The 17,193-nt window shown below is 42.7% G+C and overlaps 2 protein-coding genes across 2 annotated transcripts; one reads left to right on the top strand and one right to left on the bottom strand.

Moving 5' to 3' along the window:
- The first annotated feature begins 885 nt into the window (after positions 1–885).
- brd10 (bromodomain containing 10) lies at positions 886–12,460 on the top strand. Its single transcript, XM_023419558.2, has 10 exons — positions 886–1,378; positions 1,860–2,671; positions 3,143–3,343; positions 3,457–5,090; positions 5,273–5,334; positions 5,515–5,604; positions 5,735–5,850; positions 6,062–6,267; positions 6,918–8,978; positions 9,707–12,460. The coding sequence occupies exons 2-10, from the start codon at positions 1,953–1,955 to the stop codon at positions 11,707–11,709; spliced, it is 7,092 nt and encodes a 2,363-aa protein (XP_023275326.1). The 5' UTR covers positions 886–1,378; positions 1,860–1,952; the 3' UTR covers positions 11,710–12,460.
- Positions 12,461–12,489: 29 nt separating this feature from the next.
- On the bottom strand, positions 12,490–15,155 carry mlana (melan-A). Its single transcript, XM_023419559.2, has 5 exons — positions 15,038–15,155; positions 14,112–14,204; positions 13,845–13,941; positions 13,434–13,541; positions 12,490–12,797 (listed from the first exon to the last, which is right to left on the bottom strand). Exons 2-5 carry the CDS (start codon positions 14,198–14,200, stop codon positions 12,729–12,731), a joined length of 363 nt encoding a protein of 120 aa, XP_023275327.1. The 5' UTR covers positions 14,201–14,204; positions 15,038–15,155; the 3' UTR covers positions 12,490–12,728.
- Between the last annotated feature and the right edge of the window lie 2,038 nt (positions 15,156–17,193).

Below are 17,193 nucleotides of genomic sequence, written 5' to 3' on the forward strand. Positions count from 1 at the left end.
CCTCGATGTGCCACCGGCAAGTCTATAGCTGTCAGTATGAGAGAATAATACATCTGCTCAGTTCCCTGATGCTGGGTGGTCTGTCCTTTGCTAATAGACATGACAGATATAATAAAACAATGACTGGTGCTTAATATGTTCAGGGATACTGTTTTAACACAGCAGTCTGGTGGTAAACAACTCTAATCCCCTTACATCCCCACTTCAATACAGCCGTGTAGGCCTAATTATAGTGGCCCAAACACAACAATCGGAGTTTCGTACCCTGATTAGACTCTGTCAGGCAGTCAATTCTTTCGTGTAGCTTACAAATCCTGACTCCTGCACTATGATTGACAAATACTTGCCCCAAGCACGACCATAACCAGAATAGCCATGTGGTTGAGCTATGTGGGTGAGGTAAACGGACTGTGGTTAGGAGCTACCTGAGAGGTTAGATGACGGGTAAATTAAAGTTGTACTCGCGCTCATCTGTCCGTGGTTCATTGGTGACTAGCGACATCTAGTGGTTGCAAGTGAGACATGTGTGCTGTTCAAGTTTACTCTGTATGAAGCAGTACCTGCTGTGTTTTCTGTGCCTCAATGAAATAAACTTAAGTTATGAATGAATGTTTAAACAGAGTGATGCTGCTGAGTCGTCGTTGCGTACAGTAGTCTTATCGATTACTGGCGTTTCCCCCCTTTTTTTTTTCAAATGACAGCTGTCTCGAGATGCCCCTCTTACATTGACAATGGGTGACATAATTCCAATAACGTTAATAATAGAGTGTGAAGTGAGTGTGTGTCAGCATCACCCCCAAAACCAGAATAACAATTTGGTCTGACACGCGACCAGCTGGCTACGTCAGGCTGCGCACATTTGCATCTGGCGCACGCAGGGTGGAAGTGAAGTGGACGGTTCAGTAGTCTTCAAGCAAGCCACAGTAGTCCGTTACTAGCTTTTTGTAAGCCTACAAGGTTCAGACGATATCTGACACATGGCTCAAATTTTTCTGTAAAGTGAACCTAGCAATTTTTAAGTGTCATAAAGTAGGTGTCAACTTGCAAACCTAGCTGGTTAGCTGGATGGCTAGTGATAATGAACAGTTATGCATTGTCGGACAATCAGCTAGTGTTACTCCGGCTAATGCTCCTTTAGCCATCTTGCTGTCACTGACATCACTCCGTGTGCTGACGACATGAGATGTCTGCATAACTTTGTATCTGCTGGATATTTAGTTGCTACAAAATTTTCACCATGGACAGCGAACGCAGCAATTGCAGGCCGCAGTTTGGAGACAATAGCAAGCTAACCTAGCTAGCAAACTGTCGTGGCTGCTAAGCTTGCTAAAAGCTGTCTTGCCTGGTGCGTGTCTGGAGCCGCACTGAAAACGTCGAGGTATGTTGTTTAACCAACCAAGCTCTGCCTCTGGTCAGTGTGTTTTGGTTTTATTTCGCACGTGATCAGGAGACAGACGTGATAAGGGAGTGCGCTGTAGATCTCTCTATGAGCAAGCAGAACAAACTTTGTTTACTAATTGTTTTTTAAACTACCGTTAGTGGCTAGCTCGCTATTAGCTAGTTAACTTCAAGCTAGCGAGTCATTGATCTAGGGAAAAGGAAAAGTTTGTAAAGATCAGGGAGGTAGATAAAACTAGTTCAGCTGCTAGTTATTTGGATACAACCACATGAGATAGCAACATCGTAGTGTTTCATCATGTGGCTGTAATAATGTGAGCACCTGCCATGACAGGAATTATAATATCAGCCTAGCGATCTTAGGTTTGTTAGGTGTGAAACACCCCATTTTTCTGCTTAACTTTCTTTTGGAACTGGCAGTATAAATGCTTAGTAAGCACTGTTTGTTTGTCTTGTTCCAGTTTTCCCTTGCATCAAAACTATGTCGGAGTGTTGTTTACAGCATCGAAGTTCACCCTAGGTGACACCTGTTACCCATCTCAGGTGCCTGCACCATGGATCAGGGTGATATGACAGACCAAATCACAGCAGCTTGTAGCCAACCACTGTTCTACAACCAAGACTTGATTGTGATTGACCAAGACTCAGCGCCACAGCCAAGCTTCGACATAATGTCGTCTCAATCCAAAGTGATGAGCAACAGCACTGAAGACCCTGACCTGGTAATAACAGAGGAAGAGCTCAGTAATGGTGCCTGTGAAGTTGAGACTATGGTGGCATTACACTGTCCTGGTGACAGCGGAGATGTTACTGGTGAGGGTGACCATCTTGCTCTCAGCAATGATGACATGTCAGAGTTTTCTAACAGTGACCTCTCTCTCCCTGAGGTCTGCATTTCCACCAACAGCAATAGCTTTGAAGAGGATATGAACTATGAGGTGCAGCAAGCTTATAGGATATTCACAGGCTTTCTCTTGGACAAGCACAAAGGGATCACCAGCCCATTCCTCAATCCCATCGGCCACCAAGAGGCCCAGCATGGTATTGGAGGGGTCCGGGGCCGGGGTCAGGCACAGCTCAGGCAATCGATGTGCTTACGGAGGATGGAGGAAAAGTTCATCAGCCAAGAGTATGAGACCATAACAGAGTTTGTTGCAGACTTCAGGCTGATGTTGGAGAACTGTTACCGCTACCATGGGGTGGACCACTGGATCTCCAAACAGGCTCAAAAGCTGGAAATCATGCTTGAGCAGAAGCTTACATTGCTATCCAGGTAAACATAATCTAATGATATTGTAAAACAAATTGCTTAGGTGGTAAATGTTAGAAATCGTTACACAGTTGCAATCAAAGAGGACTGTAATGGTGTTTACTATGGCATGTGCATTATAAGTTAATGAAGGCAACTAATATTTGTCTGGCAAGGTTATTAGCTCACAAGTATCTGGTAGATGCAATTTGAGACAGTAGTAGAATTACTTGATTGCTAGCCAGTATTTATACACTGCATAAAGTGTCCATAGTGAGTTAATTATAATTATTATGATAATTATTGTTGATGAGAGAATGGGAGTATCTTCAGCAGCGTACATGATCCTATTATTGATCAAATACTAAATTATATGGATAACACCATTAATGTAGATATACTGTCTGTTTTACTTCCAACAATCATGAAAGCTACCATCAATCAACGTTATTGTATATTGACACATCTGTTTTTCCCCTCCATCTATTAAATGAGGGCGCTGCGAGAGAAGACAACCTTGGCAGTGACTTCTAAAGGACGTTTTGGTGCAGAAGAGGAACGGGGATCAGGGGGCACCTCCACAAGACGGAGACTGGCACCTCGAAGCCTGGCTACTATCACTGTTGGTGGGCATGAGTCGATCATGGTCCAGACCTTACGACTAGAAGAGCAACAGAGGGCCAAGGAGGAGAAGAGGTGAGAGAATATTTTAGTCATATGTAGATGTTTTTTACATTACAAGAAATTTGTTAAAATTTGGTGGAAAAGTAAACCAGCCAACAATCTACATATGTTTTCTGACCTTTCAGGCAACGTGAGCTTGAGAAGAAAGAAGCAGAGGAAATGTCAGCCAAAGAGGTGGAAGAGTGGGAGCAGACTTTGTTGTCAGAGGCATCCCCCCATACTGTGGATACACTTTGGGAACTCCCTGCCATAGGGCATTTCCTCTGCCTGGCTCAGACTGCCCTTAATCTCCCAGAGATTGTGTTTTTTGAACTAGAGCGTTGTTTGCTGATGCCCCGCTGCAGCCTCCTGCTCTCTAAAATCATGTCTTCCCTACTGTCCCCACCCCAGCGAAGGGCCACTCTGCACCGCCGGCCTGCACTGCCTTACCGCCGCTGGGAGTCAGAGCTCAGGCAGCGGGTCATGGGTTGGTATCGAGTTGTTGGTGCGTCCCATGATCAGCCAGGTCGGGCTGAGCAGCTGGGACTCTGCCACCAGTTTTTTAGCACCCTTGGCGAGGTGAGTCCTTTGGAGGAGAAACCTTTTCACTCGCTGCCCTTTTACCAGCGAGTATGGCTTCTGAAGGGCCTGTGTGATCATGTGTATGAGACACAGAAAGGTGTGCAGGATGCTGTGCTGGCCCAGCCCATCCATGAATGTAGGGAGTCTGTTTTGGGCTATGACAGCAAAGAGAATGCCTATATACATTTCCCACATTTCTGTGGTGCAGACTTGAGGATCTACTGCCAGAGCCCCAGCACACCCCCAGCCTTCCCTTTCCCTTCTGTGTGGGTAAAAAGGGTAGAAATAGAGGCAGGAACAGAGGGTGATGAGTCGGATGGGATGAAGGCTGAGGGGAATAAAAGTGACAGGGAATGTTTCGGAGGCTCCATGGACACAGGAGATTCTGATGATTTTGGAAAGGAAAAAGCTGAGACACTTGGAGTTTTCAAAAGGGAAAATGGGGATGGGGAGGAAGATAAAAAAAGGTTTAAATTGTGGTCACTGAAGAAGGAGGAAGGGTCTGAATCAGGGTCCTCTGATGGGGATTCCTGTGAAGACTCTAAAATGGACTTAAAAATACACACTAACTCCTTGTCCCTTTCACGCACTAGTCATACAGGAAGAAGTGGTGTGAAAATGACTTTTAAGGAAGAGACTGTAGAGTTGGAGCATCAATCCAAGAGACTTGCATTAAAACAGGAGCCGGGGTTCTCATTGTCCTCAATGCGCACCATTAAAGCAGAGACACAGGAGCCTTGTCTGAGTGTAGGGGAGCACAGCTACACAGGCAGGTCCCCTGCTCGCTCAGTGTGTCTGGCCTCCCCAACCAAACTGGTGGAGCTCAAAATGGAGGGAGAAAGTCCAAGTCAGGGACACCAAAGACCTTCCTGTTTGGAACGTTGCAATAGCAAAACTAGTAATGTTAAATCTGAGGAGCATGACTGCTGCTGTGGCACAACAGGGCTAGCAACACAGCTGTCTTCTGAGAGCACTCAAAACTCAAGTGAAGAGAGGGTGAATGACAAAATCTGGACTAAAAAAAAAAAGCGGAAGAAAAAGCGAGGGAGGGAACAGCTGCCGAGGGTGAAAGGAGAGCACAAGCAGCTGCAGCACGTGGACAGGATGAGGCTGTCCCAGGCTGAGGCTGCCAAGTCTGCAGTGCGGAGAGTTACCACAACGATCAAGAGAAAAGACAAGAAGAAAAAACATAAAATGGGTGAGAAATAGCTTGAGAACTAAATATTGATGTTAGTTTAGTGGTTTCATTTGGCATCTACTTTTAGTGTGTGTGTTCATTGCTACATGGGGATAGTTTATAAATTTGCTTTATTATTCACATTTTTTCACAATTTTCTCAATAACAACTTGTTGGTCCAGTGACTGTTTTCTTTTTGACAGGAAAAAAACATGAATCTTCAAAGAAAATTAAAGATGAACCTTCAGTTGAACCATCATTTAAGGTATTCACTCTCATGCAAAATGATACACTAATTTCTATAGCAATATATTTTTAGTGCTGTATTAATTGAGTAATAATTAAAAAAAAATCTATAACCATTTTGTCATGATTTAAGCCTCACTGTTCTTCTGCCCCTATTTTTCTTAAGATGTTCTTACTCAGTTTGTTTTTTCTTCTCTAGTTGGTATGCACCAGTCTTGAGGAGTTGCGAGAGCTGATCAGTAAGACAGAAGACGAACTTGATGATTTGGAGAGCACCAAAAAGAGACTGGTATGTGACAATCATAGTTTTGTCAAAACGATGTACCAATATGCCCCAGACCCATAGAGAATACAATGCACTCACACATTTTAATGTTGGTGTCTTGACTAAGGTTTCTTTTACATGTTTGAACTGGCAGGGCCGGTGGTATTACAGGAGAGAAGCAGTGAAAGACCTCCACAGCACTCTAATCAGACTACTGAATGAGCTTTCACCCTGGGAACCCAAACTTGTTAAGGCCTACCAAAGGAACAGGTACAACTCATTTGACATTTAAATGAGGACTGGATCAGACCATCATAAAAAGCTGTCTCTTGATAACGGTGCTTAGTTTGTTTGTTTGTTCCGTTTGAGCACAAAGCATAATAACCACAACTTTGATTAAACTGCTTATTGTATTTTATGATCATTGCTGCACCAGAGAGAAATTCCTGCTTTATTATTTCTTCTCTTGCTTCTATATCAGGCTTCGTTTGAAGAAGGAATTTGATGATTTCAAGAAGCACCCAGAGTACAATAACTTTGTTCGTGAGGAGTGTATTTCGTCATCATCATCAGATGAAGATGAAGAGAGAGGTTTGGGGAAAGAGGTGTTTTCACTCACAGATCATTATAGAAGATCAGAAGAGGAAGACCTGGAACATATAGTACCCAGAGGTCTTTGGAGTGGAGGTAAAGTAATTTAACTACAATCTAACATTCGAATTTTTGGCTACTGTAATGTCATGATAAAAATTCAAATTGTGTTTTCCTTGTTATGCCTCTGCACCAGTGACAGCCATTTTTTAAGGTTGTCACTTTTTTTTTTTTTTTTTAAATTTGGCACAAACATTCACTTGGACTCAGGGATGAACTGATTAGATTTTTGTGGTAATAAGTCAAGGTCACAGTGACATCACTAAACACATTTTGGCCATAACTCACAAATTCATATGCTAATTATGGTACAAATTTAACACAAATGTCTAATAGCATAAAATGAATGAATGAAGTGGTGACATTTTATGTACAAATGGTCAAAGGTCAACTTTACTGGGACATCATAATGTTCTTCAAAAACAGTTCTGGCCATTATTCAGTATTGTTTCTCAGGAAGGGGAGATTGTGACCATATTTCCTACAACTTGGCTGGTAGGCAGAGGCATACAACAGTGATGCAGTAATTCTAGTTCTAAAGGCTGCTGTGCCGTGACAAGTGACACAGTTATGATGTTATGTAACTGCCATAGAGGAGTTAAAATGAATGTCACTACCTGTCTGTCAAAGTGTAGATAGCTAATTTAGCCACACATCCCTAATAGACATCTCTATTGTGTTCTCAGCAAGCACTAGGGATTTTGTGGCTGACTCTGCTGGAGAAACAACGGCGACCTACGTACCTCCCATCCACCTAAAACACCCTCTGGCCAGCACAGAGAAAGGCGTCAGTCTGCTGTCAAGACTTCAGACTGGCAGCACTAACATTACTTCTACGCCTGACTCTGGGCCACAGTCTAGATCTGAACTGATCCCATCAAATCAATCCGGGGAGTCAAACTCAGCATGGGGAGCAGGATTTCCAGCCCAGACTTCACTGTCACCCAGACCCCCCATTCTCCACCCCACCACTGGACTACCTAAGGGCTACACGCCCATCCCCACCCTGCTGGCTAAGAGTGTGGGAAATAAAGTGACCTTAATGAAACGACCTGCTGATTGCCCATGGTTCAACAACATAGATAGAAAGAGCAAAGGGTCTTTGGTCTCCCTGCCTACCTCTGCAGCGGCTACTACAAAACTTTCAAATGCACAAAGTTCTCCATCCAGTTCCCAGCAGAACTCACAACAAATGCAGGCACAAGGACTACAACAGACGCAAGTACATAGTCAGCCAGGAATGGCCACAGTGACGGCAGCTCCTCTTAAATCACCACAGGCCAAACCAACCCAGGCTGTACCAAAAAGTCCTGTTCAGGTGGTGTACAAGGTACCTGAGGGGCTGGGTCACCTTGTAAGAAAAGACAGCAGCAGCCCAGTTAAGATCTCTGTTCATCCTGTCATGAACCAGAACACTGGGGAAAAGGTCATGCAGCAAGTAGTGATTCTGCCTTCTAACCTTCTTATTCACAAAACTGAAGAAAAGGTGTCTTCGTTACATCAACAACAATCAAAGGGTATTCAGGTCCCAGTTTCTAAAGTGGCCAGCCCCTTATGTATGTCCACCAATGTGCCTGGGTTCACCATTCCTGAAAACAGAATCCCTGTTCAGCAAGTGGCTCCCCTAAAAGATGCCAGGACAATGAGAACCCCTTCTCCTTCTGTTTCCCCTCGTCAGCAACAGGGGACCCTGAACGCAGCAGGGTTCAAGGGGTCACAAGTCTGCAGTACCCAAGCTAGCACACCACAAGGTGTCACACCAAACCCCTCGCCCATCACAACTCCTTCCAGTGCAGTTTCTACTGAGCCTGTTAAATCTACAGACCCGAAGCAGGAGCTTAAGACTGTGTGTATCCGAGACTCCCAGTCCATCCTAGTAACAACAAGAGGAGGCAACACAGGCATTGTTAAAGTTCAGACATCATCAGACCACAGTGCACTTGGCTCTCTGCCCACCAGTCCAGTCATCACCATCTCACCTCAGTTTAAAGCCTTCCTCGTGTCCAAGACGTCACCAACTTTTTCTCCTTCTGCTCCCTCTCAGACTTCCCCTTGCACCATCCCAGCAGTGACAAATATCTCAGTAGCCCAACCTCAGAAGCAGGTTCCTTCAGTATTAAAGCCCACTTCCACTGTTACAACCCCCTTGCACACTGCAGTCACTGGTAGCATTCCTGTCACAGGCGCAGGAAGCCAGAATGCAGGCACTGTTGCTTTAAATCAAGGCTCCAACACCTCAACTTGTTCTACAGTTGCAGCAAAGCCTGGCCAGCTAGCACAGCCAGCTGCTGCTGGTTCTCATTTTCAAGCATCATTAGTAAACACTGTTGTTGTCCCATCACTGAGTACTTCTGGTGTTTCCCAAGTTCTTACGCAAGCAGAAGTCATCAGCAAGAGTGGTGTGAAACGGGCCAGTACAGATGAGAGATCCCAAGTTACTAAATACATCCTGGTTACTCCCTCTTCTTCCTCCACCTCAAATGTAGCCTTACCAACAGGCACACCCTCTTCCACAAAATCACTTCCTGGTTCAAGAGTCATGTTCATCAGTCAGCCTACAGCAACATCTTCCACCACCTCCATGGGAAGCATTCCAAAGCAGGCGATAGCAACAGGGGCTAGTGGACAGCTGCTGAACACTTCATTATCAACTCGGACTCGAAAGACTGGAAAAAGCCCAGGCCAACCTATTGGCAGTGGCAACTCAGAAGCATTGTCTAAGGTCAAGAACATCAGTCTACCTTCAGGTGGGTTTGATGTGATATGTTACTGGAATTCTCATAACTGCTGTATCTTGTGTTTGATTCAGTCTTTTAAATTTGCAAAAATTGGACATAATTAATTTGTTCATGTTGACTTCATAGGGTAATTGGAGAAATGTGGCACAAAGGTAACTTAAGAAATATGTTAGAGTATTACGACACGCTATGAATAATAAGTCACAATCTGTTTTTTGGTGTGCTTGTGCCGCTCATGCTGATCTTGTTCCTATCTATTAAAAACAAAACAAGGATTCAGTTAGAAATATAGAAGACCATTTACTCACTGATTGTGTCAGTTTTACAGATGTTGATTATTTTTTTTATTTTTTTTTGCCTTTATTTGATAGTACAGTGAGAGGTAGACAGGAAAGTCAGGGAGAGAGAGTGAGGGGATGACATGCAGCAAATGGCCGTGGGTCAGATTCAAGCCCATGGCCGCTGCGGTTAGGACTAAGTCCATGTGGTACACGCTCTACCAGGTGAGCCACTGAGGCGCCCCACAGATGATGATTTGATAAGGTAGACAGTTTGTCAACATGAAAGACATGTATTGCAGCAGGGCCTTCTCTCAAGAAAACAAACTACTTTTAATAGACCAAAGAACCCATCTCAAATTTAAATATTGTATTAAATTTGTAATACTCACACCCCAAATACAGCCCCTTTAACAATGTTGGGTTATTGAGTAAAATATTTTTCTCATGTGTCTCTAGGCGTTCAAATCCAGTTGTCAGGGAAGACAACAACCATTGGACAGACTATTGGTGCCCTGTCATGTTCTCCTTCCAAGAGCACACCAGTGTCTGTCTCAGATACAGGCTGTCCAGCATCCACCGCCTCTGGACTGGTCCCGGTCGCAAGTTCAAATACCATCACAACCTGTTCTACCCAGCTTGCTACTTATGCTTCTCTGACCACCAGCTCTCATCTCCAGGGTATCCCTTCCTTCCCCATGATCTCCCAAACAGGCTTGTCCACATCTACTGGTGCCACCCTGCCTACAGGAAACGTGATAAAGAAGGACCTTGGAATGTGTGCAAGTGGACCATGCAGCTTTCCTACTCAGCAAACCACTACTGTGCAGAGTAGCCAAGCCCAAACCTCCACACCCGCTCTTGTCCGTCAGCACTCAAAAATCCAAAGTGGCATTGGTGAGGAAACCTCTTCTTTCTTAGCTTCCACTCAAGTTGCTCTCAATAAAACTTGTACATCCATGTCCTCGGCAACAACCACAAGTATCCCATTCACCACCTCTGCTACCGGCACAATCCAGCAGAGGATAGTCATCAACACCTCGACGCCCCTTGCTGCTGGCACACAGATCCTTCTTAACAGTGCACGCTTTGTAGTCCCTCCCCAGGGTTTGGGTCCAGGCAGTCATGTCCTTATCATCTCTAGCCCTGCACCGCAGCAAGTGCCTAGTACCAGTGCCACTAGCATTGGAGCGTCATTACCTTCCCATTGGGCAAGCAATGTCACTGTAGCCCCTCGAGCACCAGTTTTACCCCAGTCCCCAGCCAGGTTGTCTGGTGTACCAGCCGCAAGTTCTCCTTTTGTAGCATGCACACCTGCTGTTGGTCCATCATTGCTAGCAACCACTCCCAGTGTCACACCAGTCCAACTAACTGGAACACCTGGCCAAGGCTCAACGTTGTTACCCAGTAAAACAAATGTAGTGTCTGCTCTGCCTAGATTACCAGCTGTGCATGCTTGTCCCTTTGCATCACCTCATGTAGGTACACCCACTCTGGTCTCATCTCCACCAAGGTTAGGCAGTGTACCAGCCCTACTTTCCCCGGAGGTAACCAGTGCTCCTGCTTTTGGCCCAGCACTGGCTGCAATCAGATTAGCTGTGGGTACACCCAGGCAAGCTGAATGTTCATCCAACATTTTGCCTGCAGTAGCAAACCCCTTGCCCAGATTGTCAGCACCACTATCATCCTTGCCTGTTTTACCCAGCCCATCAGCTGTCTCCCTGCCCAGTCCTGTCATACCAGTTCCAACACCTCTCTCAGCTGCAGCTCCTCTGGTAGCATGTAAACCTTTGCATTCTTCTCCTCCTGCCCAGCAGGTGCTTTCAGTGACAACCCCGGGCCCAGGCATACAGCCCCAGCAGACAGCAGTTAGAATTGCAGCACCCTCCACAGCTCTTTCACAGGTTTTACTGCCTAGCGGACTAGGCAACACATCAGTCAAAAAACAGTTGCCTGCAGGCATGCAGCCAGTGCTTGCTGGCACACGAACACAAGTATTGCCAACGGTGGCTGTCCCACCAATTGTAAGCACGGTGTCTAGGATGCAAACGCTACCCATTGCAACAGTTCCACCAATCGGAAGCACTGTTAACACCTTTGAAACAGCACCTGTGGTGACCACACCTCCATCAAGCACCACTGTAGTAATCACTCCAGCTCAACCTATCACATCACTGAAGACAAACAACACCATCCACCCACCTGTCATTCTGACCAACCAAGCACTTGGAAAGCACTCTTTGCAGACCTCAGCCTTAGGTATGCATACCAATGTAGCATCAAAGCTACTAATTAGCCCTGATGGTGCTGTTTTGAGTACAGCTCAGTGCCAGGTCAATCCAGTAGAGCTGAATGCCTGCCCTAAACCACTGGATGCACTGGTGGTTTCCCCCAACAGTTCCACTGGAGCACTACACACACATGATTCCTCTTTACAGCCTTCACAGGCAAACACAAAGTGAACCAATTAACTGAGACTGCTAGCTATGCGAGAACTCAGACACCACTTTTCAGCTGCTTAGTTTCGGCAGGGCTCATATCCATCGCTTGTAGTAATCCTGGGTTTAGTTAAAGAACTGTTTTTCAGCTGTACTTTGACTCATAACTTACACTTAGGATATAGTAGGTTTTACCCTTTGGTTAGAATATCTTATAGGTAAAATGTATGCTCACTCAAACATACTGGAAATGTATACTGTGATGGTTTTCTCGAGTGAAAACTAATGAGGTTTGCCTCAGATGAATGTTATAGACTCTTGACTTTCCTTTTTTAAACCTCATGGCCAGTAATGACAACCATTGTAACAAATCAGTAGATAAATACGGAGGGTAGATGAAATGAATTTCAACTCAAGCTTTTGTAATACTTTTCAATGCCATTAGATATTGCTTGAAGAAGTAATAATTGGGATACTATTCATTGGTACAACTTGCTCTACTTTATCTGTCAGTTTGAACAATACAACTGTCTGTATCGAGATTTTGTCACATTGTCCTTGTAACTGTTTGAGAACTACATTTTACTTTTTAGCAATATAAATAAACTAATAGATGAATTTGTACTACATGTTTGCGCCCATATAAAATGTTTTGAAGTCACATTTATTTATTTTTACCATATAGATTTTTCAAAAAATATTTACTAGGTACATTTTCATTGAACAAATGTGGACGTTATTGCATGGAAATAAACAATGCGACTGTCCCCGACAAGTGTGTTTGAACTGCTTACTTATACACCGTTTCCTTGTGAAATAATTTTTTATTGTTTAGTGACAGAACCTACAGTATATACATTGCATTCATACATGTGAATAATTTTACAAAGTGAGGAATACAATAGTTTCACCTATTTAGCTATCAAGCATAAGGAACCATAATGACGGTGACAGATTAGATATCAGACAACAGATGAGGTTTAGAGTTCGCTCTCCGTTATTTTCCTCTCTTCAGACATCTGTACATCATCTACAGAAGTCCGTCAGGGGGAATAGGGAGGAGGCAGTGGCCCTGAGGCAATCTTTTCATAGGCTGGAGGAGCATTAGGAACCTGGAGAAGGGTGTGAAAAATACATCTAAATGAAACAGCTGAAAATTTAGGAAAAAAATCCCATTATGTTCATTCTATCACATGTATAATGTACATATTGCACATATGGAATTCAGCATTGTATCTGTAAACTTTAGAAATGTTAAAACAATCTTGGACTCTACTGATGAGCTCTTAAAACTTGTAATTGCCACAGGAGAACAGCAGAAAGGAACACAAAGGGATGATCAGCACCATCTCATATGATCTGAAACCAACAGCCCCACCCCCCTTTTTCTTGCACACACAAATGCATACCTCCCTTGGGAATAAAACATTTTTAATACCCAGGTCTGGTGACATAATAATCTCTCCTTCAGGCATCCATTGCATCAGCTTCACGTGCTCTACACTGTGTTCAGAGCCCTGGAGCTCAACAAGTGCCCTCTGTAATGGACTTTGGGTTGTGCAGGATTTGAGTCAGTCCACTAGTTAATTGTTGATTGATCATATTAATAATGATAGACATTATTACTTACTGTCTGTCCAGTGGTCTATTTTGTTATAGTCATGTTATCTGTTATCTTTTTCCTGGCATTAAAAATACTAGTGTCAGGTAAAAGGAGGTTGTAATTGAGGGCCTGTAAAGTATCTTACCACAGGTCGGAAGCTGCCAAAGTCAGTAAGAGCCATCTTGTTATCTGCTGAAGGTCCTGCCTCTGAGAACTGGCCTGTTGTGTAACCTGGTGACACTGATCTGGGGCTCTGCAGGAGACAGAAAGATGAGTTGAAAGTTATGGAAAAACATTGAAAAATGAGGACAAACATCCATTAGGGAAAAGGGAGAGAAAGCAGAATGAAAAGATATACCAAAGGGAACAAAGATCTTGAAGATTATTATAAAGTATTTATGGAAATTAATTGTGGAAATCAATTTATGGCATGTGTGGAATTGTGCAGAAACATTCAATGTCTGCTTTTGTTTGTCAGAATAACACAGATTAATCATCCCTTTAAGTATAAAATGTCAAGGCTAATGCTTCATTAAAGGGAGTATGATTGTCTCACCCTGATTATTTTGTAGCCACTCCTCTTCTTGAAGTACCAGCAGCCCAGGAGGAGCAAAGCTGCCAGGATGACCACCAGCAGAACTATTCCCACTGCCCTGGATTTGCAAAGACGTACAGAAATGTTTAGTTTATAGCCTTATCTCTTACTTTGGCATGTGAGATTTACAGTGTCCATATCAACATAGTTGATTCATATTCATATAACAAAGACTTTTATCAGAATACTAAAGCTCCATGGTACAACCAAATAATAATAGATACATACTCCTCAGCTCTGACATATCCTCGTCTGCTGCTGGCAAAATGAATGTTGAAGTCTCCACGAGGCATTCCGTTTGTATGATTACACCGCATCAAGCTAAAAGTCAAGAGAAAATCATTTTACCAGCTGAGCAACTACAATGCAGTCACACAGTGATTATTTCAAACAATGTAATAAAACATTTCCTTTCAGTGGGACAAATCATATTCATTTTCATCATGTAAATGAAGATGAGGAATTTCCTATATACTCTATCATGCCAGGTGTCAAATCGGTCTGCAGTATTGGATTAAATATTAAATATGCATTTGTTAAGAACAACCCTCAACATTATTCCCACACCAAGATTCATATACTTAATATAGATTCAGAAACCAAATACAGGACATAATCAGTCTCAACACAATTGATGCTGTGCACTGTTAAACTGATTTGTTATCCCTTGGAATATAATAATTTTTCTTTTCTTCCTCTTCTCATTAAGATCCATTAAGATAAAACAATAGGAAAATATGAAAAAGTATTATATTTAAATTACAGGTAGAATTAAGTTGAAAATGTGACATCTGTGCAGTTTAAATATAAAGATTACGAATCAACAGGTTGTTAGGACAGCAAAGCAGTCAGAACAATAACCTATCAATATTTCAAAGTGGATCTACTCTAACCGACAAAAAACTGTGTCAGTAATGTAGTCATTCTGAATTACCTGTTGCAGTAGATGTAAAGAATCAATTCATGCAACAGGCAGCATACTGCAGCATCTAACCTCTGCAAACTGTCTGATCAGGTAACAGGCTATTTGGAGCTGACAATAACGTTACTTAAAAGTAGGCTAACTCTTTGCACAATAAAAATTATTCTCCAGTATACACAATAGGATTGCCTCTGCTGGAAGAAAAAAAAATGCGAACAGAACCAAATCTTACCAAATTGGATAATTAGATTGAAGAGAATCGTTCCTCTGGTTGGGATGGCTTCTCAAAAAAAAAGACTGCCTTCTCGAAGTTCAGTTTTTTCACTCCTGAAATATCTTGCCTCAGTACTACCGGAGAGCAGAGAGGGGCAGAAAACCCTCATGATCGTCACGGGTTAGAGGCTCATGGCTAAACCCATTGAAGCGGAGTAATTACCGTGAAACCCCGCGGCCCTGAACGCAACAACATTATCCACTCGTGAAACTACAGGCGTCAGCTGCTGGCTGTTCATATGAAAGAAGTGTGTGTGTGTGTGTGTGTGTGTGTGTGTGTGTGTGTGTGTGTGTGTGTGTGTGTGTGTGTGTGTATAATAGCTACAGTAATGTAATAGTAACACCTTCAATAATGTAAATAAATTAAGCCATAAACTCCTGATTCAATAATTTACTATAGCAAACTAAAGGTGCCATGGGAATTTTACGGTTGTATGTAAAATACAGAAAATTAAAGATTCATGGCTGAAAAAAAGGCCTATCCCAACTTGCTCTAGTGCTAAAATTATTTGCTGTTCATTTACTCTCATTGGGAAGGATTACTGAAACTTGTATGTCTTTAACATTTCACTTTGAGGGAAATAATTACATCACAATTCAAAAGATAAATATTCAAAAATAAATACCAGTCACGAGGCTGATCATTGGCTATAGCCCTACTGCCATATTTTCAGTGTACCTAACTGAGAGAACAGTAAGATGTACAGGCTGTGTGGAACCAAAAGTTAATGATTCAACAAAATGAAAATGTCTGTGGTAAATTGTTACCACATTTGGAAATAAATCCAAAACTTCTCACAGACATTGTTGTTGCACAAGGGTGTAGGGATTTTTTTTATTTTTATTGTTCAGCAAAAAAAGATGGTGGCCAAGATGAGATCCTTCAAAAACACAAAGGAATAAAGACACTACATGCCTGTAAAGTGTCACCAGTTAACAGACTACATAGTAAATACTACCCATATGAAGCAGTTTGGTGTCATTTGAATCTCCAAAAAGTGAAGTCATCCTTTCAGGAGAGGGGAGCTTGGGCAACTTTTCTTCTCATTTAATCTTCAGCTTGGTGTGGAGGAAAAGGTGAGGCAAATGTGTTTGTAGATTGTGATTGGCATGGAAGAATTACGTTTTTCATTTCAATGGATTTAGTGGATCATTTGAGTGGAGTCCATCTCCAGACTCATCAAGCTTTATCTGTTTAAAAAAAAAAAAAAATACCCAGTTGAACTTCGATGAAGGCACCAATGAAGGATGAATGCCACTGTATAAAACTGTATTTTCTTACAGCCATTCATTCTCAATTGGTTCTTAATGTTTTTTTGTTTTAGTTCATCATTCAATCTGTTGCCTCTGGGCCTGAACTGTTGTGTTGCACAAACATTTTCCTAAGATGATCAAAATGGAAATGTCACGGTCTGAGAGGGTTAAGCTGGACAAGAAGGCATTCAGAGAGAAGGCAATGCAAGAGACAATGTACAGCAAAATGTTTGTCTAGTCTGCAAGAATATTTAATTTTTCTCCACAAGAGGGAGACCAAAACCTCTTTATGAAATTGAGTCAGTCTTAACTTGTCTTCAGCTGAAGTTTCGATGCTTTTAGAGAATCTTAGATACTATGGATGAGTGAATTCTTTAATAGATATATGTAATCACACTCATTCCTGAGTAATCTGGAGCATGTGAGAAAATCTACGAGGGAGAAGGGGACTTTTGTAGCCCTGGGCAAGACTTGGTTAAGTTTTTAGTAGGAAGCAGTCAGCTGATTGGCTGATTGTTCATGTGTTTGATGTGATGTCAAATCTACAAGCCGACATCACATCACATCAAAGTGAAAGTGAAGTGAAAAAATATAAATTTACCTTGCATTGTGGAAACTACTATACCCCCCTGTTAGTGCACTGCAATGGGAAAGGCAGGAAGTTTAGTTATGCTGGTCAAAACTTTAAGGACCAGATGTAAACATTACAGTTCCTTTATGCTGCTAAACGTTAAGAAGACTCACATCATGACACGATTTTATTATTTTCACGCATAAATCTATGTATCATCGAAAAACTGCTGTCGGCAAACCACCACTAGCACCACCGAGAAATCAACCAAGAATGCAGGAGCTCCTTGT

The sequence above is a fragment of the Seriola lalandi genome, unplaced genomic scaffold (assembly GCF_002814215.2).
Source record: "Seriola lalandi dorsalis isolate HSWRI2012SDOR001 ecotype SW California unplaced genomic scaffold, Sedor1 jcf7180002054606, whole genome shotgun sequence".
In the NCBI taxonomy this organism is placed as follows: Eukaryota; Metazoa; Chordata; class Actinopteri; order Carangiformes; family Carangidae; genus Seriola; species Seriola lalandi.

Bases quoted from the DNA above. Each gene is read 5' to 3' on its own strand.
- brd10 (XM_023419558.2), top strand. From the start codon at position 1,953: ATGGATCAGGGTGATATGACAGACCAAATCACAGCAGCTTGTAGCCAA. The intron at 5,605-5,734 runs GTATGTGACAAT...TTGAACTGGCAG, and splicing joins AGAGCACCAAAAAGAGACTG to GGCCGGTGGTATTACAGGAG. The intron at 6,268-6,917 runs GTAAAGTAATTT...TTGTGTTCTCAG, and splicing joins CAGAGGTCTTTGGAGTGGAG to CAAGCACTAGGGATTTTGTG.
- mlana (XM_023419559.2), bottom strand. From the start codon at position 14,200: ATGCGGTGTAATCATACAAACGGAATGCCTCGTGGAGACTTCAACATT. The intron at 13,542-13,844 runs GTGAGACAATCA...TGTCTCCTGCAG, and splicing joins GTGGCTACAAAATAATCAGG to AGCCCCAGATCAGTGTCACC. The intron at 12,798-13,433 runs GTAAGATACTTT...ACCCTTCTCCAG, and splicing joins TTGGCAGCTTCCGACCTGTG to GTTCCTAATGCTCCTCCAGC.